At 40.8% G+C, this 18,714-nt stretch overlaps 3 protein-coding genes across 10 annotated transcripts in view; 1 reads left to right on the forward strand and 2 right to left on the reverse strand.

The window, feature by feature from the left end:
* Positions 1–18,714, reverse strand: part of PROS1 (protein S) — a 490,278-nt gene that overhangs the window by 82,718 nt on the left and 388,846 nt on the right. The window lies entirely within an intron of this gene.
* ARL13B (ADP ribosylation factor like GTPase 13B) overlaps positions 1–18,714 on the forward strand; it is a 97,997-nt gene that overhangs the window by 29,160 nt on the left and 50,123 nt on the right. The window lies entirely within an intron of this gene.
* Positions 1,165–18,561, reverse strand: STX19 (syntaxin 19). The gene is made up of 2 exons (XM_050961391.1): positions 18,322–18,561; positions 1,165–3,731 (listed from the first exon to the last, which is right to left on the reverse strand). Exon 2 carries the CDS (start codon positions 3,664–3,666, stop codon positions 2,785–2,787), a length of 882 nt encoding a protein of 293 aa, XP_050817348.1. The 5' UTR covers positions 3,667–3,731; positions 18,322–18,561; the 3' UTR covers positions 1,165–2,784.

Consider the following 18,714-nt stretch of genomic DNA (forward strand, 5'->3'; position numbering starts at 1 on the left):
AAATCATTTTTGCTTTTAAAATGTAGGTCTGTATCTTATAGAAGTTGCTTGCTGTAATCACAGCCTTTACATGAAATCTTGGAAGATTGTGCATTAGTGTCCAAAGGAGGAATTCAAAGAATTTTTCTGTTAAGGGTTACTTTGGAATCCAAGCATCTGATAATACTTTGACACAGGTTTGTTTGGATTATAATTTAAATTTGGAGTGGGGAGTTGCTCCATTATGTTTCTAAGCTAAATGTAAGCTTTTAGAATTAATTTAGTAGTTCTCTCTGTGGGTTTATGAGCACCAATAGTGACTTGATAGAATTCTAGCATAATTATCAAGAAAACTAGCAAGTCCAGTTTCTCAGAATTTCAGTAGGCTTTGATCTGACCACTCTGAATGTGTCTAGATTTGCCTGGATTCTAGCATGCCGCATGGGAGTTTGGAAATGTTTCCAAGATTTTCCTGAACTAATTTATCTCATTGGGATTCTCAATTAGAATTGCTGTAGGTTAGCATTTTGAAAGCTGGAGGGTGCAATGCCATTCCAAATGGGACCTTGAGCAGAGGAGGAAGACAGCAGTGGGGATGTGGACGGCTTTAGCGCTCCAGATCCACCTACTTCTTCCCACTGCAGAAATACTTCAGCTGCAGGTAAAGGAATGGGCTGCCTCTCAAAAGTAATTTGTCTTCACTTCCTGCCTTTCTAATGCAGCTGTCCTTGGGAGCAGCTTAAGTGTCTAAGGCTGCAGGCTCAGCTAGCTCAAACTTTGCTTCTCATCTTAGCTCCTTGTGGCTCCAAGGGACCCGAGCACCACAGCACATAGCTCTTTAGGCAGGATAGGAGGGGGGACAAAAATACCAGAAAGAGCCAAACAAAATTTTTTAAATCGAAAGGCAAATATGCTTAAAAGAAGAAACAAGGTATGGAGAGAGAAAGCGAACAGAGATAAAAGGATGAGAGGAACATGGCTGGCGCCTGGTGCAAGTGAGGCCCGAAGAGCATCCAACCATACATCTATCTTGAGGGGAACTGATACAAAAGGAAAAAGCAGCTTGGTGACCTCTGCATGAGGCTCCTATCTAATCTTTGCTACCGTCTCTGGGTTGGACTCCATCGTAGGTTTGCAGTAGATGAAGAGGTAATGTCTGATAGTTTAATCATAAACATAGTTTTAAAAGGCAAATTCACAGACTGTTTAATTAATTAATCAGAAGTTGAAAATCTTGGGATATAGATTCTGAAGTTTAAAAAGGAGAATTAATTCATGTCACTTTGGCTACATAGGCACCATCAGGGAATGAATATAGATATATACATTTTTTTTGAGTCCACAGTACTGTATTTTGGTATCACAGCACATGGAATGCTTTTTTCATGGTCTTACTGTTGTATTTATTGCCACTGTAACATTCTCAGTGTAGTTTTATATGGAAATATTCATGTACTTGCATATTTGATGTAAGTTCAGTTCTGCTGCTCTGACTGCTTCCAGCATAGGATTGCCAACCCTCCAGGATCATCCCGGAGTCTCCAGGAATTAAAGAGTAATTTTTAATTAAAGTTTGTCATGTGATGAAACCTCAAGGAATACGTCCAAACTAAACTGGCAACTCTACAGGTTAACTGAATTTAAGAAATACTTGTCTTGAAGTGCAAGTGATCTGAGATCTTTAACTAACTGAAGACTGAAATCCTGACTAAATTGGCAGCTTACTGGTATGTTCTAAATACCCACCTTGCTAAATAGGAACTAGTGGATAATGATCTTTCTGTGTGGGAATGGGGAGAAGGAAAGTCTTGAGTGAAGGAATAGAGTAAAATATGGACAGCATAGCCATTGAATGAGGTTTCTATATTTCTGTAATTCACACTTTCAGAAAACAGTGGTTACTTTAATTTAGAATTGTTTGGTTCAGTCCTTATATTTAAATAGTTTATATCTAAACACATTAATTACGCGTCATAAACACATACATTCACTCTGGACAGAGATATAATTCATACATTTTATAAATGGAGAAATGTGCGTGGTTCCCCTCTCCAGTTGGCAACACTTGTGATTTTTATCATAATTTTAGTTATACATGATGTCTTAATTTAAAGCCTCAGTTCCTGGAGAAAAGTGATTAGATATCTCATCTTGCAAATTTAAAAACAAAAAAAAGTTGCTTGCCCTCATAGCTGCTGAGAAAAGCCTGAAAACATGACTCAGGTGCAAGTTAAAAGCTCAAAAACCAGAAGGCAAATAAAAATAACCTTAAACTAATTTTTAAAAAATATATAACTAAGCCAGTCTCATGGTTCTGGGGGCCCGACACATGACTTCTGAATGTTTGGCTTTGCAATACTGTTAATACTTCCCAGCACCACTGGCGGAACCTCCTAGACCTTGTGCTTATATCACACTGGTCACTGTGATAATCCACCAGCTCCACTGGACAACCTTTTAAAGCAGGATTACTCTGGGTTGGTAGGATCAGAAAAGGTGATCTTTCCACTTCATCTGTGCTTCCAATATAACACTTCTACCGCAACCTATCAGAAGCAGACAAACTGCTGAGAATCCCTAGGTACTACTTCTCTAGTTCTGCCAGGAAGAGCCACTTGCAGGAGCTCAGAGAGGATTTTTTTTCCCCCTTTTGAGCGTGAGATGCACAGAAGTAGAAGGAAAGAGCCCTCGAGGTGGGGAGAGTAAACAGAGACAAACTGAAGTGTAAATGGAATCCTCAGAACTGCTTCAAAAGTTCTGCTGGCAAAACAGTAGCCTGTGAATGTTGAGAATCATCCCTTTTTGTTATCTGCAGCGTGGACAACACCAGCAACATATTGCTTTACAAGGGTTTCTCTTTCTATACTTGGCTGCAAGTCTAAACTTCTCTCTTGATGTTTGAACATAATCTTGAGTATTGTTTACACCTATTTCAATGTTGTTGATAATTTCCCCTTGTTCCTCCACCAGAAGTGAGATCTGGATAAACAATTCCTTCAAGTCTTTGATGTGGTTCTCCAGATTGACCAGTTCTTTATGTCTTTGTTCAATCTCTGATAGTTGAGCTTTAGTGATTTTGACTTCAGTAAGCAGATTTTCATTGAAAATCTCCCATTTTCCTTTTTGAAGCATATCATTCACTTCTTCCTCGGAGACCTCTTTCCCAACCACGTCAAGCTGGCGGAAAATGAATGTCTTGCATTTCTCCTGCTTGGCTGTTATAGCATCATTGTATGAAAGCATGGTGTTCTGGAAACGCTGGAAAAGGAACGCATGCTGAGATGTAAGGATTCTTACAATGGCAGAAGATGGCCCGTGTTCACTTTCAGACTTCTTCACTGTTTTTGATAGTTCATCCAAGCATTTACTTACATGCTCTGCTTGAATTTTTATTTCTCTTGTAATGTTGGACTCCTTTTTAAGAACACTGAACCTTCTCATTGAGGACACGAGGCTTTTCTGCTGCTGACCAAACTTTTGAACATCCTCTGCCAAGTTACTAATCTCATCCTGAAGTCTCTGGATTTCATTTAGGTGCCTCTCAGTTATGGGCTCTTTCTCATAAATAATAGCTTGCTGTTCCAACTCTACTTGGTGGTCGTCTTTCACCTCAGGCGCACAGCTGTTCTCTTCAGCTAGCTGCAGTTCTTTTGCTCGCAGTTTAAGTTCTTGAAGGCGGTCTTTCATTTTTTCCGTTGTGCAAGGAACAGCAAGCTACCTTTCTTTCCTTATGAGTGGATGTCACTGTAATCCTAAATGTAACAACAACAAAAAAATCCCTGTTTAGCAATTATCTGCGCACACACTGGCTATGCAGATGGCAGAGACCTATTCCTGTGCACAGAGATAAGATGTCAAAGAAGCAGCAAATGGGAGAAGATGAACATCAGACTAAATATACCTTGTGTCTGGTGATCACAGCTATTTGATAAATTGTATTTAACATGTATTGCTGACTGCCTCACCTGCACCCTGCCTACTAATCCACTTCCATTAGGACATGCTGTAAAACCCCAAGCCTTTGACTTGCTTCAAACAGGTGCCAGTTTAGAGCATATCTCTGCCTTTTCACTGCAGAACTTACTCTCCAAATGTACACTGGCCTGAGGCCCAAGATGGGCAGTTCAGTCCTGTGCCAGCAGTAGTTTTCTGGTTTGATATCTAGAAATTAAAGTGGATTAGAAAATTAAGGTAGGGCATGTTTGAAAAAAAATGTCTTCAAATAATTTACATTTTAATGTGAATTCTTGGAGTGTGAGGTGAAATTCCTACTGGGGTAGCTCTGAATTTGCAGGATTAGAAACAGGAGTTTTATAGCATTCTCAGCTTCCCAATGGGCCACAGAACACTTAATTTCTAGCCCTGGGTTGTTATACGCTAGACCTTCAAAAGTGAAATATTTTTGTTTGGAAAAACTATTTTAGGCCTTTTTGTTTAACATGATTTTGAAATCTTGCCCCTCCCCCAAGGCCTATATAGTTAAACTAAGGGTAGCTACTTTTAAAATTCCTTTATTGTTCTGTAAGTTGTATTTGGTGCATACAGCATTCATGGTAGTATAGTTGGAAAGTTTTCTCTGTCTTTATTAGAATTACAGTAGAACCTCAAAGTTACGAACACCAGAGTTGCGAACTGACTGGTCAACCACACGCCTCAGTTGGAACTGGAAGTACTCAATCAGTCAGTAGAGACAAGGGGGGGGGCGGGAAATCAAACACTGTACAGTACTATGTTAAACATAAACTACTAAAAAATAAAAAGGGAGAAGTTTGGTTTTTTTGACAAGGTAAGGAAACTGTTTCTGTGCTTGTTTCATTTAAATTAAGATGGCTAAAAGTAGCATTTTTCTTCTGCATAGTAAAGTTTCAATGCTGTATTGAGTCAGCGCTCAGTTGTAAACGTTTGGAAGAACAACCACATTTTATTCAGTTACGAACAATCTCCATTCCTGAGGTGTTTGTATCACTCAGGTTCTACTGTACCTGCTTAACATATCTATAGTTCTACTACATGTGACTAATAAAGCCATCTCAAAATAATAAGACTTATTGAGGGGAAATGAGTATAGTCTATATTTTGTCCTCTGAAGCCTGGCATTGTGGCATTTTCTCTTTCTGGAAGTGGGTAAGTGCCATGTAGTAGGTGTGTTTTAAGAGGTTTAAGTTCTATTGGATTTTTTTTTATTTGGTACAGCACTCTGATTTTAATTATCTTAATGTATGAAATTTTTCATTCATGTGAGTATATAAGATGTGTAAACTGTTAGATGATTAGTCCCTTAGAAAATGAATTTACTGTAGTCTTTTCAGCTGCTCCTTCAAAATGATCTTGAAGAGGCAGCATTCCACCCTTTCCTCTGCCTGTCTACTCTGTCATCCGTGAACAACTAAAAATCAGCTTCAGCAGTGTTGCCTATTCCTATCATCAGCCCTCCACCATTCTTCAAAAAAATTGCAACAGGATTTTGAAAGGGAATGAAACTAATGTCTGATGCAACTTTAACAAAACAGCACACTTGGCTTGAAGCTTTCTTTGAATTTTTAGCTTACACTGTCTTTGGAGTGTAATAGTTTTAAAGTATTTAGTTAAATGTTATACTGTATGGGTCATTACATAGAGCAGAGCCCCTTATGACTGCTTGTGTTCTTTGTGCTTATTGTGGGCTCAGACTCATAGGGGCTTTCAAACAGTGGTCATCTTAAATAGTGTGGTGAAAAACCCTGTATGGGCTGGTTTCTCAAATGTGGAATCAACATATTTTAATGTAGTGGCATTTTTGTGGCTGTTTCAGTACTACTGCTATTAAGCCTTCTTCTCCTCTTCCTACCCCCCTGCTCCCCATCAAAGGAGAAAATAATGTATGGGCTTGTTTTTACAGTAGCACCTCAGTTTCCAGCTACCACTCTGGAATAGGACTTGGGGTAACTGTCTAGTTCAGGATTTTTGTGCAAGTACAGTGTAATATGAGAAAGTTGTATAGTACCTGATGACCTTACATTTGGAGTTACTAGTGTAAAATTCATTTTAATGTCACAGAGCTTTAGTCAGCCCAGACATTTTTCCAGAGGACTTCTGCAACATGACTCTGAAACTTTTCTGGAATTAAACATTGGTTATACTAGATCTGAGACAAGAGGGATATATTTAAATTATAAACCGAAGATAACTACACTTAGGAGTTTCTCCCTGGCCACTTGATTACAGACCTAAAAGTTGTAATATTACAGCAAAAAAACTTTAAAAACAGACTCCGAGAGACTGCTGAATTTGAACTAATTTGAAAATTGGACACCATCAAATTAGGCTTGAATAAAGACTGGGAGTGGATGGACTATTACACAAAATAAAACTATTTCCCCATGCTTATTTCCCCCCCACCTGAAGTTCCTCACTTCTCCTTGTCAGTTGCTGGAAATGGGCCATTTTCATTACCACTACAAACAGTTCTTTTTCTCTCCTGTTGATAATAGCTTACCTTAACCGATCACTCTCCTTACAGTGTGTATGGTAACACCCATTGTTTCATGTTCTCTGTGTCTATATATATCTTCCTACTGTATTTTCCACTACATGCATCCGATGAAGTGAGCTGTAGCCCACAAAAGCTTATGCTCAAGTAAATTTGTTAGTCTCTAAGATACCACAAGTACTTCTGTTCTTTCTACACTTAGGACTGTAAATTACACAAGCATCATTTAATGTGAAGTTAGTGACTTTATTTAATAAATTGTTTATATGTTGAATGGGAAATATATATTCTATATACATATAAATTGTTTATATCTAATCTAAACCAATTTAGGATTTTCTTTAATGTCTAAATTTGTTCATGTTGATTCCAAAATGCTGCTTTGTCTGTCAGGATAATGAGTTGTCAACCTGATACATCTATGTTAGGTGTAACAGAGCAACAGATTACCAAGGGTAGATTACTTCTGGGTTAAATTATGTTTATAATATTTTCTGTGAATGATCAGGAACCTTAGGTCTAGTCAGCAAAACAGGTATGTACATTTGGAATGTGAACTCCTATATCAACCAATTAGTGTTGTTGTACTGTTTTTATTAAAGTTTGGCTGGTAGAAATTTCTCATCATGTGCATTGAAGAAAAACACAACACTCCCCCACTCTACATGAACTCAAAAATGACTAATAAGATTTTGTTCAAATTTTCCAAAAAACTTATCATCGGGCAAAAAGCAGGAATGGAAAATTTCAAAGAAAGAGGTGAAGACTGAAGGAAGAGAGGAGCATCTGATAATGGAGTTGTAAAAGAAACTTCTGTGCATCCTTACCTATAGAGGTCATGACTGCCTGCTGTGACAAAGGATAAATGATAAAAAACTTATTGTAAACTGTTCACTGGTCCTTATATAACTATACACAGTACCATGGTCCCTTGTTTGGCTCTGAAATCCTTTTCATTGTGTCTACAGAGATGACCTGAATGTTCTAACAGTTAGCATTTAGGTAGGTTTACTCTTTTACCTTTACCTTTGCGATAAACTTCTCACTGGTGGCAAAAATGGAGAATTTGAGCAGACTGGGACATTACAGCTCCCTTCCTATAGACTTAATAGGAGGAGTTTAAGTGCGTTCTATCTTGAAATGTTCCCACCACCCTTAATTGAAGTGTACCTTTTGCACAAGGTTAATTTTCAGATGAACTTCACCAATTAGATCAGAACACGTTAGAATAAATGAAGCGAGTTACATGTTTAAAGCCCTTCTGTAATGTTATCAGAGTTCACCATCATACTGCCAAGATTCAACTCCATAACCTTCAAATAATTCAAAATTGCTTAGAGTTATTGCGTAAAGCGTTGCCTCTATAGTTAGTAAGTGTAAACTAGTAGAATGTAGTTAACATTTTTGCTGTTTTTTTGGTAGTGACAGGACAACGCTTTTTAATATATTGATTTTTTTTTTTAAAAGTCAAGATCTTTAACAATCAAGTTTAGTGTGCTTATATAGCATTCAAGTGGTGACACACAAAATGACAGCAAAGGAGTGATTCCTATAAATTATCAGTATGCAAAACACCTTTTGTACATATTTACACAGTAGTGTGAACACCTTAAATAATGGTACAGTTGTAGTTTCTCTGATCCCTAGTCAACACTTAAGGTCCCTAAATGTATGTTTGCATAATGAAAAGTTATGAAACTGAACATTTATGAATATATTTCCAACAAACTCTTAAATATGCCTGTGCACAGGAGGATTTAACAGGAAATCAAACACAACAATAAATGTAAACTGTGTTCAGACTTTTTGCTGCAGGCCATAAGTAATTGGAGTATAGATAGATACTGTATCCTAGCATTGGTAGTCTCCCCATGCTCTCCCTGATTTTTCTTGTTTTTTTGCTGCTATCTTGTAGTTTTTTTGTGATACAATGTAATATTTTTCTAAGAGCCAACAAATCCAGCAGTATCAGTGTTTTGGTAATGTACAGAGACTTAAGATCAGGCAAGTCTGTTAATCTACTGGAAAACGTTGCCCAAAACAAAGAAGCCCTTGTACGATGTATTTATGTTGTTGCAATAATTCCTTAGCATAGCTAAACTTACTCTACATCTGCCCCTAGTAGGAGACGTGATTCGTTAAAAATAACATTCTTTTGAAATGTTTCAGAATTGCTTGGCACCATTTAGACTGCTCCAGGGAAAGTTCAGATTGGGGCATGTGAAAGTAATCGGGAGTGCTGAATGAAACTTCAGAGAAGTGACCTGAAAATCTGTTTTAGCATAACCTAACACATCTGTTGACCCATGTTAATTTAGAATGATTTAAGAAGCCTATAATTAAAAGGCAAGTTATAAGGATACACCATTGGTGGTAGGTGGAGAGTGGCAAGATAGAGCTTTTGTGAAGCTGAATGATTTGCAGTTAATTGTTGGAAAACTTTAAAACAAGCACTCACCATGTTACCCCTTCAAAACCAGTTGTAATCATAATGAACGTTGGCTACCAACTCACTGTTAGTGTAAACATGCAATGGCAGAAAAACAGTGGTTTTGGATTTTGTATATCTTTGTATATCTTTATATCTTTAAAGAACTGTCTGTGTAGTTTCCATGTATTTGAATGACATTATCTTCAAATTTGTGAATGCGCGCTTCCTTATAGGAAAATGTAATGATAGTGTATGAATATCCTGGGACTGTGTACTGGAATATTCAGAATACCAGTCTCCTATCTTACCCTACACGCTCACAGATTGAGCAATTAGTGTTCAAATATTAAACTCACAGAGTTAAGAGGAAAACACTTTAAGTAGCTATTAATAATTGGACAACTTTGTGCTTTTACTTTAGTCTTAGTGGTAATGGAATGAAAGCAATTGAAACTTAGTTCCATATCTTACATCCTTTCAGCCTAGCTGTTGCCTGCAGACACTGCTTGCCAATTAAGCTTGTCAGTGTGTTGGAAACTAAGAAAAATGCAAAGTCAGATGTTTCAGATAAATACAGTTGACAAGTTGAAGTGGGGGATAGGCAGATTGTGTAATTGCTGGTGGTCTCATTATGCTATGGCTCAAAACAAGCAGTGTAAGTGCTCAGTATTTTCAGTCAAACACAGTGCAGCCTTGAATGGCTGTAAACACAGTTGGTATCCATCTCTAACATGGTTCCAAGCTATATTACAACCGTATTCAGAAACAACGCTATAGACCAGGGGTCGGCAACCTCTGGCATGCGACTCACCAGGGTAAGCACCCTGGTGGGCCGGGCCAGTTTGTTTACCTGCTGCGTTGGCAGGTTTGGCTGATCGCGGCTCCCACTGGCTGCGGTTTGCAGTTCCAGGCCAATGGAGATGGCGGGAAGTCACGGTCAGCACATCCCTCAGCCTGCTCCACTTCCTGCAGTCCCCATTGGGCTGGGATCGTGAACCGCTGCCAGTGGGGGCTGCAATCGGCCGAACCTGCCGATGCAGCAGGTAAACAAACTGGCCCAGCCTGCCAGGGGGCTTACCCTGGCGAGCTGCGTGCCAGAGGTTGCCGACCCCTGCTATAGACTATATGAGAGAGAAGAACCCTGCATGACAGTCGCTTTTGAGCAGTGGCTGTGAGCAGAGTTTTAAGAGTGTAGTGTGGTCTGGAGTCCAAGTCGTCATTCTTAGGTGCCTCATATTAGTAGTACAAGAATAGGCTCAGTGAGATGTGCAACATTTGAAATGTCTGTTGTTAAAATACTTTTTGGTCCACATGGGAAAAATTAGATCTGAATTTTCAGTTTATTCAGCCGCTTTGCTTGTGTATTTTCTCACGAAATTGGAGAACAATTTGTTATGCTTTCAACGTTTTGCTGTAGAATCTTCCAATGAGGTTACCCCTAATGCTGCATTAAAGTAGATACAGAAGAAAGGCACAGGTTTTTCTTTTTTTAATTTAAAACATCATGCTTACAGGATATGCAGGCTCATTTTTTTGTTTATCAAATGGTAAGCAGACTTGATGAATATTTCCTCTATTAAAAAAAGTCACTGCTTTAAAATGTTAAACGAGCTGATGTTCATGGAAAAATAGCTATTTGTAAATTGTATTGGAACAAGTCATATTTTCTGTTTCTGTGCCAAATTCAGTCCAGTTAGACCAGCTTCTGTTTTTAAAACGCTGCTGCATTTGTGCATATTGTAAAAAATGAATTATTCACTATAAACACTCTGGGTATCTGTGTGTGTTATATGTTGTGCAATAAAAGGAATGTAGCAAACAGAGGGACTCTGTGAAGGTTGTTCAGCCTGAAAAAACATACCCACTTGAACAGGCTTTATAAACTGAAGCTTGTTATAATGTATTCAACTGCACTGCACGTTTTTAGTGCAACATCATTGTCCATTGAAAAAGTAACGAGTAGTGGGCAATAATGCTTACGTTAGAAATCTGATGCTTGGGGCTCACATAAGAATGTGACACCCATCTGGGATCCTACTGGAGTAAGTGCTTTTGGGGCTATTTGTCCATACAGCTGTCCTAGTTTGCTGCAGGTAAGCTCTGCCACTGACTCCTGATAGGGTTGTTGATAGAAGGTGCCTGGAACATGGCTCTGGGTGGAGCAGAGCGTGGTGAATTTGTGCGAGGTGGTATATTTAGAAACTTGGTGATTAGCATGAGTAGGTTTTGAGGCGAAGTGGTGGTATTGGGTGCAGTGTGTGAAACTGGGAGTCGGATTAGAAGACAGTTGTGAAGGGAAAACAAGGAACAAGCTTTCTTAAGAGTTGAAAGGGCTAGTGGCATTAATGAGAGGGTTGTTTGAGGGTGTGAGGGATGAGTGGGAAGTTCTGGATGTGACGGACAGGGGAAAAAGTGATTTCTTTGGACATACTAGAAGGGGTTGAGGGTTCCTGAGGGACTGGTAAACTCCAGGAGAGAGAACTGCAGAATTTTGTAAGGCCATTATATTCTAGGAAGAATGAGAATTATTGTAGGTTGCTAGCCTTGAGATGCTGGGTGAAGGAGGGGATTGTGAGCAGCTGAGATAGTACAGGGTGGAGAATGGGCTGAAGCACTAACATTAGTGGAATGTTAAGAAATGGTGGCTGTTGTGAGTCATAGTCTGTGTAAGCTTTTATGTCTTCAAAGTGCTGTACAACAGCTGATCCTCCACATGTTCCTGTGAGGTAAATAGTTTATTGCATCTCTTTACAGTTGGGGAAACTAGATAAATAATGAAGTATTTTGTACATATTTTGTCATTGGCAAAACCAGGATTTGGATTAGAAACCTGCGAGTTCTGGATCCTTTATTTTAAACATTGCCATAATAATAATTATCACAATTCCCATGCATACAGATAGCAGTTGTGCTGTATCTCACCGTTTCTTTGGGTAATGGAAAGTGAGAAGTGCATGCAGTAAGGACTTCCAGAACTCAACACTAACAGCTTGAAGGTGGCCTCTTGATGTTAAATGAACACTGCACCTGGAAGTCCAGACTGACAAACCACTCTTTTTACTAACTGCAGAAATAGGCAAGCTGTGTAATGGGAATGTTTAAACCTAATTAGAAACGAGAATGGAGATTTTTAAAGTTTCTGACGTGGCTTTTACCATAGCTAACATCCTAACTTTAAAAATGTCTTAACATTGTCAGTGCCCCTAATGAAAAAACTGGCAGGGTTTTCAAAACGAGTAATGGAGATGCTAACCTTTCTTCTAAAAGCAGCAAAGAATCCTGTGGCACCTTATAGACTAACAGACGTTTTGGAGCATGAGCTTTCGTGGGTGAATACCCACTTCCTCAGATGCATGCATGCATCTGAGGAAGTGGGTATTCACCCACGAAAGCTCATGCTCCAAAACGTCTGTTAGTCTATAAGGTGCCACAGGATTCTTTGCTGCTTTTACAGATCCAGACTAACACGGCTACCCTCTGATACTTGACAACCTTTCTTCTGTTCATTTGTGGCTACAAAATGGAGTAGCTTCACCTTTACTTGATTGTTGATGCAAATATGATACCACAACTACAAATCACAAAACTCCCCCAATGAAAATTAGGCTAACCTCGGCTGCAATGGTGACTATTTTGGAAGCTCAGTCACTGCTATATACTTTGAGGGCAATGAAGCTGGGCAGCATGGGAGATGGGTGAAATCAATGCATTTAATTTCTATGGCAACTGGTAGCTACCCAGACCATTCAGGGTTTGCTCTCCTGACTTATACAACTGAAGACTAAAAATTCATACTCTGTAGATTGCTGACTAGTGCTTGGTCCCATTTCACAGCTGCCAGACCAGAATACTGACATTGTACCCATGAAACAGTGCTTTACTAAAGTGTGAGAGAGCTTTCCAGACAACTTTCAGGATTTTTAGCAAAAGAACTGCACTGTGCAAAGAGCACACATCAACCGTATGCTGACTCCACAATCAAGCTCTCTATCCATGTACAGTATAGCAGAGGCAGTAGTAGTGTAACCTTCTGCATTGCTCTGCTTCTGGGGGTGAGAGAGATCTTAAACCTTCATGATAAACAAACCAGTGGCCCCTGAGATGCTACTGCTAACAAAGCTGACAAGTTTTTATGGACACAGTTATGAGAGGAAATAGCCTAAACCCACCAATTCACTTTACACTGGCCACCCAGCTAGCTGTCAGATGATCTGGGTCAAATAGAATCCAATGAGCTACAGGTGAAAGGCTTTATATCCCATTATCTAATTTCTACAAGGCTAGAGCTGGATTATTTAGTCTTCAGTCTTTTGTCTGTGGAAGCAGCAAAGAATCCTGTGGCACTTTGTAGACAAACAGACGTTTTGGAGCATGAGCCGTTATCTGATGAAGTGGGTATTCACCCATGAAAGCTCATGCTCCAAAACGTCTGTTAGGGTATGTCTACATCTACAATTTTGCAGCGCTGGTTGTTACAGCTGTATTAGTACAGCTGTATAGGGCCAGCGCTGCAGAGTGGCCACACTTACAGCAACCAGCGCTGCAAGTGGTGTTAGATGTGGCCACACTGCAGCGCTGTTGGGCGGCTTCAAGGGGGGTTCGGGGAACGCGAGAGCAAACCGGGAAAGGAGACCAGCTTCGCCGCGGTTTGCTCTCGCGTTCCCCGAACCACCCTGCAAACCGCAGGGAAGGAGACCTGCTTGTTCGGGGAACGCGAGAGCAAACCGCGGCGAAGCTGGTCTCCTTTCCCGGTTTGCTCTCGCGTTCCCCGAACCACCCAGCAAACCGCAGGGAAGGAGACCTGCTTGCTCGGGGGTTCGGGGAACGAGAGAGCAAACCGGGGAAGGAGACCAGCTTCGCCGCGGTTTGCTCTCGCGTTCCCCGAACCACCCTGCAAACCGTAGGGAAGGAGACCTGCTTGTTCGGGGAACGCGAGAGCAAACCGGGGAAGGAGACCAGCTTCACCGCGGTTTGCTCTCGCGTTCCCGGAACCACCCAGCAAACCTCAGGGAAGGAGACCTGCTTGCTCGGGGTTCGGGGAACGCGAGAGCAAGCCGGGGAAGGAGACCAGCTTGATTACCAGAGGCTTCCTCAGGTATGCTGGGATACCTGCTTATTCCACGGAGGTCAAGAAAAGCGCTGGTAAGTGTCTATACTTGATTACCAGCGCTGGATCCTCTACACCCGAGACAAAACGGGAGTACGGCCAGCGCTGCAAACAGGGAGTTGCAGCGCTGGTGGTGCCCTGCAGATGTGTACACCTCCTAAGTTGCAGCGCTGTAACCCCCTCACCAGCGCTGCAACTTTGTGATGTAGACAAGCCCTGAGTCTGTAAGGTGCCACAGGATTCTTTGCTGCTTTTACAGATCCAGACTAACACGGATACCCCCTGACACTTGTCTGTGGAAGGTTTTCAGTTCCTTCTCCTTTATAATGTGTTTACATATAGTTTAAATCCTGTAAAAAAGCAGCAGAGTCCTGTGGCACCTTAAAGACTAACAGATGTATAGGAGCATAAGCTTTTGTGGGTGAATACCCACTTTGTCAGATGCATGTAATGCATATTCATCCACGAAAGCTTATGCTCCCACTCCCATACATCTGTTAGTCTTTAAGGTGCCACAGGACTCTGTGGCTTTTTACAGATCCAGACTAACACAGCTACCTCTCTGAGTTTAAATCCTGTGTATAGACATACAAAAATACCAGTTACTGTCTGTCTGCCCTTTAGCCTGAAGTTTCGAAGCCTTGTTTTGAACTCAGAGTTCTCTCTGGATAGATTCTGTTTGATCGGGCAGTCATGATTCAAATAGTGCAGGGTGGAGAGCTTTGAAAAAACACTCCCAGTAAATGAAAATAGGATTCAGAAGTGAGGTGGGAATGAGTCACAGGATAAGTTGTTCTAAGTGAAACAAAAGTTAGAATTGTCATTATCATGATTACTTCAAGTGGTAGCCTAAGAGAGGAGCTGCACTAGACATGGCTACAAATATAACACAGAGAGAGATTACTGTATTTCTAAGTATACCCTATATTTAGAGGTGGTGGACTTGGCTGGGGGAATCTTGAATTAGATAAAGTTGATTCTCTTTAATCTCCTTCCAAATGCACGTGTACAAACTCTTCATTCCATCCCCTTACACCAGGGGTCTCAAACTCAAATGACCACGAGGGCCACATGAGGACTAGTACATTGGCCCAAGGGCTGCATTAGTGACACCTCCCCCACCATGCTGCCCTCGGCCCTGCCCCCACTCCACCCCTTCCATGAGGTCCCGCTCCTTTCCCACTCCTTCCCTGCCCCCATTCCAACCCCTTCCCTGAAATCCCCACCCCAACTCTGCCCCCTCCCTGCCCGCAGGTGGTGCAGTAGGAGTGTGGGGTGTGGCAAAGGCTCACGGCAGGGAGTTAAGGTGTGGGATGCAGGAGGGATGAGGGGTGCGGCAGGGGGCTCAGGGCAAGGAGTTGGTGTGGGGTGCAGATGGGGTGAGGGGTGCGGCAGGGGGTCAGGGCAGTGGGTTGGGGTGCGGCAGGGGATCCAACTGCAGGAGGGACTTGGGGGGTGGGCTCTGGCCCGGCACAGACCGGAGGGAGGGCAGGCTCCCTGCCTGCCTGCCCTGCTCCTGTGCCACTCCAGGAAGCGGCTGGAACATGGGGGAGCAGGGGCACGGAGCGGGTGTGTTGCTGTTGCTTCAAGCACCACCCCCAGCATCTCCCATTGGCTGGGAACGGGGAACCGCAGCCAGTGGGAGCTGCTGGAGGCGCTGCCTGAAGCAACATCAACACACACGCCCCTGCGCCTCTCCTTCCCCAGGTTCCGGCCACTTCCCGAAGCAGTGCAGGGGCAGGGCAGACAGGCAGGGAGGCTGCCCTGCCCCCGGTGCACGCCAGGCCAGAGCCGCTCTAGGTAAACGCTGGGGGTGGTGAGGGGCTGTGAGGAGCTCGCGGGCCACAGAAAATAACTTTGCAGGAGGAATGCGTCCCACGGGCTGCGTGTTTGAGACCCCTGCCTTAGTAGGTGGATGGTACTGCAGCACCTTACTTCAAGGCATATCTTGCCATCAGTTTTTCAGGATAATTCACTATTTTAAATGGGAGTCCCAGTTTGAGAGGTAAAGTAGTATAAATCACTGTCTTTGAGAAAGAAATGCCAGTGCCAATTTACTAGTAAATACAAAAAAGGCAATGATGGATTATGTGACTCTCACTTCTCAACAAATCCAGAACATACTGTAAAATGAGTCTGTTACTTTGGAAATAGAGGATGGGAGACTACTTACAGCTGAAAATCTATTTTAGATAGCTAGTTTCATTTTGTAATATTTTACTTGGTTAATATCTGTTAAAAGTGTCCTGCAAAGAGAGGAGATGGGAATCAAAGGAGTCTTGCTTTCTAGGTCCTTCATAATATATAAGAAGGATTGAAAGTGTGAGGTTTTTGTATGTTGGTATTTCTAACATATAAAACAATCAGTATAGTCTTGTCTTCCATGACTTTGCCAGAGATTGCATTGGAAGACTAAAAAATTGCAGTGGGAGCTTACTAAACCCTTAGTTGAAGGGGAAAGGATGTGCAATCTAAAGACGTCTTTCCCCACAACTGTAGGTCAGGTGTTTGAGTTAAATAGGCATTAATGTAAACAGGGAATAAAAATCCTTTCTTGTCTTAATTGCTGAGGTTTCACTTTCCTGATATTAGTAGGAGTAGGTCATTCTCTTGTCCATATGGCCCTGTGGGAAGAACAGGGTAGAGAAGACCTGAATTTCTAATATTATAAGCAACAATAAAGCCAAATTGAACACACTTTTCTTTAATACATAAATTTATTTTAACTATTAATTATTAATACAGTTAATAAATTCAGGCCTTCTCTATATACCATGAAGTGCAGAAAAGCATAACCGACTTGCTTATCCTTTGCAGATCACTGTTATGATCAGATCTCCTTTGTGCATACGCATGCACATACCTCTCCTTTGTTTTTCCCACTGTGTATGGTAAGAATCTTGGTTAATACCCTACCTTGGCTGAGGGGAGAGAGAGACCAGTATCCATGATCTCTAAATGAAACCACTGTTCCTCATGGAAATCCATTTCTATTGAATTACTTCTGCTATTGCTAGCATTTCTGATACTGTACATTTTCTGAGTTTGTGGTACCCTTCACTGTTCATGATTTTTGATGGGCAGTATTTATTAGAATTTTGAGCAGTACAAAGACTTTAGAATCAATTAGAAATCACATTTGTAGGCAATACATGATTTATCTTGTTAGGTCAAATTGGGTCCAAAATTTTAGGTTGTGTAGTCAGACTTTTACAAAAAATATTCCACATAGGAATGTTTTTATGATACTTCTTAAAGAAATCCATTGGCAAGATAGGAGTCAATATACTCCTTCAGTATTTACATTGCAGCATTGTGCTTATGCATGAAAATCAGTGGATCTTGACCCAGGCTGAGATACAGGCAAAAAAATAGAGAAAAGTAAAATTGGTTTTGTAAAATTCTTTCATGTGTGATGGAACTTGAAATATAAATAAGAAAATGTGCAACCTGACATTAATTTGAAAGTGTCCTTTGTCCATATATGGATCAATCCACTAAATCATCTGTTGTATTTCAAAAGCACGTAGCATTCAGATTTTTGTTTTCTGTTGCTCAGGATTCTTACATTTTAGAAATAGGCAAATCGAGGAGTAAGTTATTTTGTATTGTTTTGAGGCATTCAGATTTTGCCTATAGGTGAACAGAACTTTTGACTGAATGCTTGTCTGTGTATCGGCAATACTTTTCTTAAATGCCAGATGCTTGATGTCAGTGCTACTAAATGTACACAAACACTCCCTTTCCCATGACTCTTCAAATAAAGTTCAAAAGCTCTAGTCGTCATAAAAATCCTAATTGATCTAAGTTTTAGTGCTTTAACTTTGACATATGCGGAAGTAAATATGTTAATATGCAGTCTTAAGAGAAACCCAAGTTTCTTAATATAAAATTAAAGTAAAATAAGCATGCTCTTCTGTGTATACAGTTTTTCACTTGGTAAACTTAATTTGACAAACTGAGAGAAGCACTCTGCCGGTATATCACTTCAGGTATGTTTTGATGTATGTCTCTCACAGTTTTAAACATGAACTTTCCTAATAAAAGATTCTACTTACTTGGAAAATTAAAATCAAGTCCTTTCCTTTAAGGCGATTCTGGCACACTTCCAGAAAAATACATGTATGCGTTAAAACTTGTCTCACAGATTAGCATTCATATACATGAGCATTAAAACTGTTGAGCATATTTGCTAGTAACACTATCAAATTCAGAGCAGGGGAGACATCCACTATTTTGTGTATCTTCACACTTAGTTACTTCATTTTAAACAGTACTGTATACTGTTCCTGTAATATTTGCAACTATTAATGCAAAATAAAACCAACTGTTTACCTTATAGTCCTGTGCTGGTGGCAGTCTTGTTTTTTTTGTTTTTTTTTGTTCTTCGGTGCTGGAATCCTACTTCTAAGAGTAAACTTCAGTGTATCCTGAAAAGTATGATTTTGACCATTTGCTTAAGTAATGCGTCTTGAGTGCCTTTCTGTTAAACAGTTTCTGCATGCCTGCTCCTCCTAGTTCTTAAATAATCATCTGGAGGGTGCATCTCAGAGAGCTGTGGTATGAGAAGCTGACTCCTTGCAATGTAATACTACAGTAGAAGAGCAAACTAGTTACTTTGCTCTTGGGGAATCTGGTTCTGCCGGTTAGAGACTCAGCCTTGCTTTAGAGGAGGTTCATTTTATTACAATTGGCCAATAGGAGGAAGTTCCTGTGACTAGCTTCTTA

The sequence above is a fragment of the Gopherus flavomarginatus genome, chromosome 1, assembly GCF_025201925.1.
Source record: "Gopherus flavomarginatus isolate rGopFla2 chromosome 1, rGopFla2.mat.asm, whole genome shotgun sequence".
NCBI classification, from domain to species: domain Eukaryota; kingdom Metazoa; phylum Chordata; order Testudines; family Testudinidae; genus Gopherus; species Gopherus flavomarginatus.

What these genes read in the sequence shown, in the direction of transcription:
- STX19 (XM_050961391.1), bottom strand. Translation starts at nt 3,666, where the DNA reads ATGAAAGACCGCCTTCAAGAACTTAAACTGCGAGCAAAAGAACTGCAG.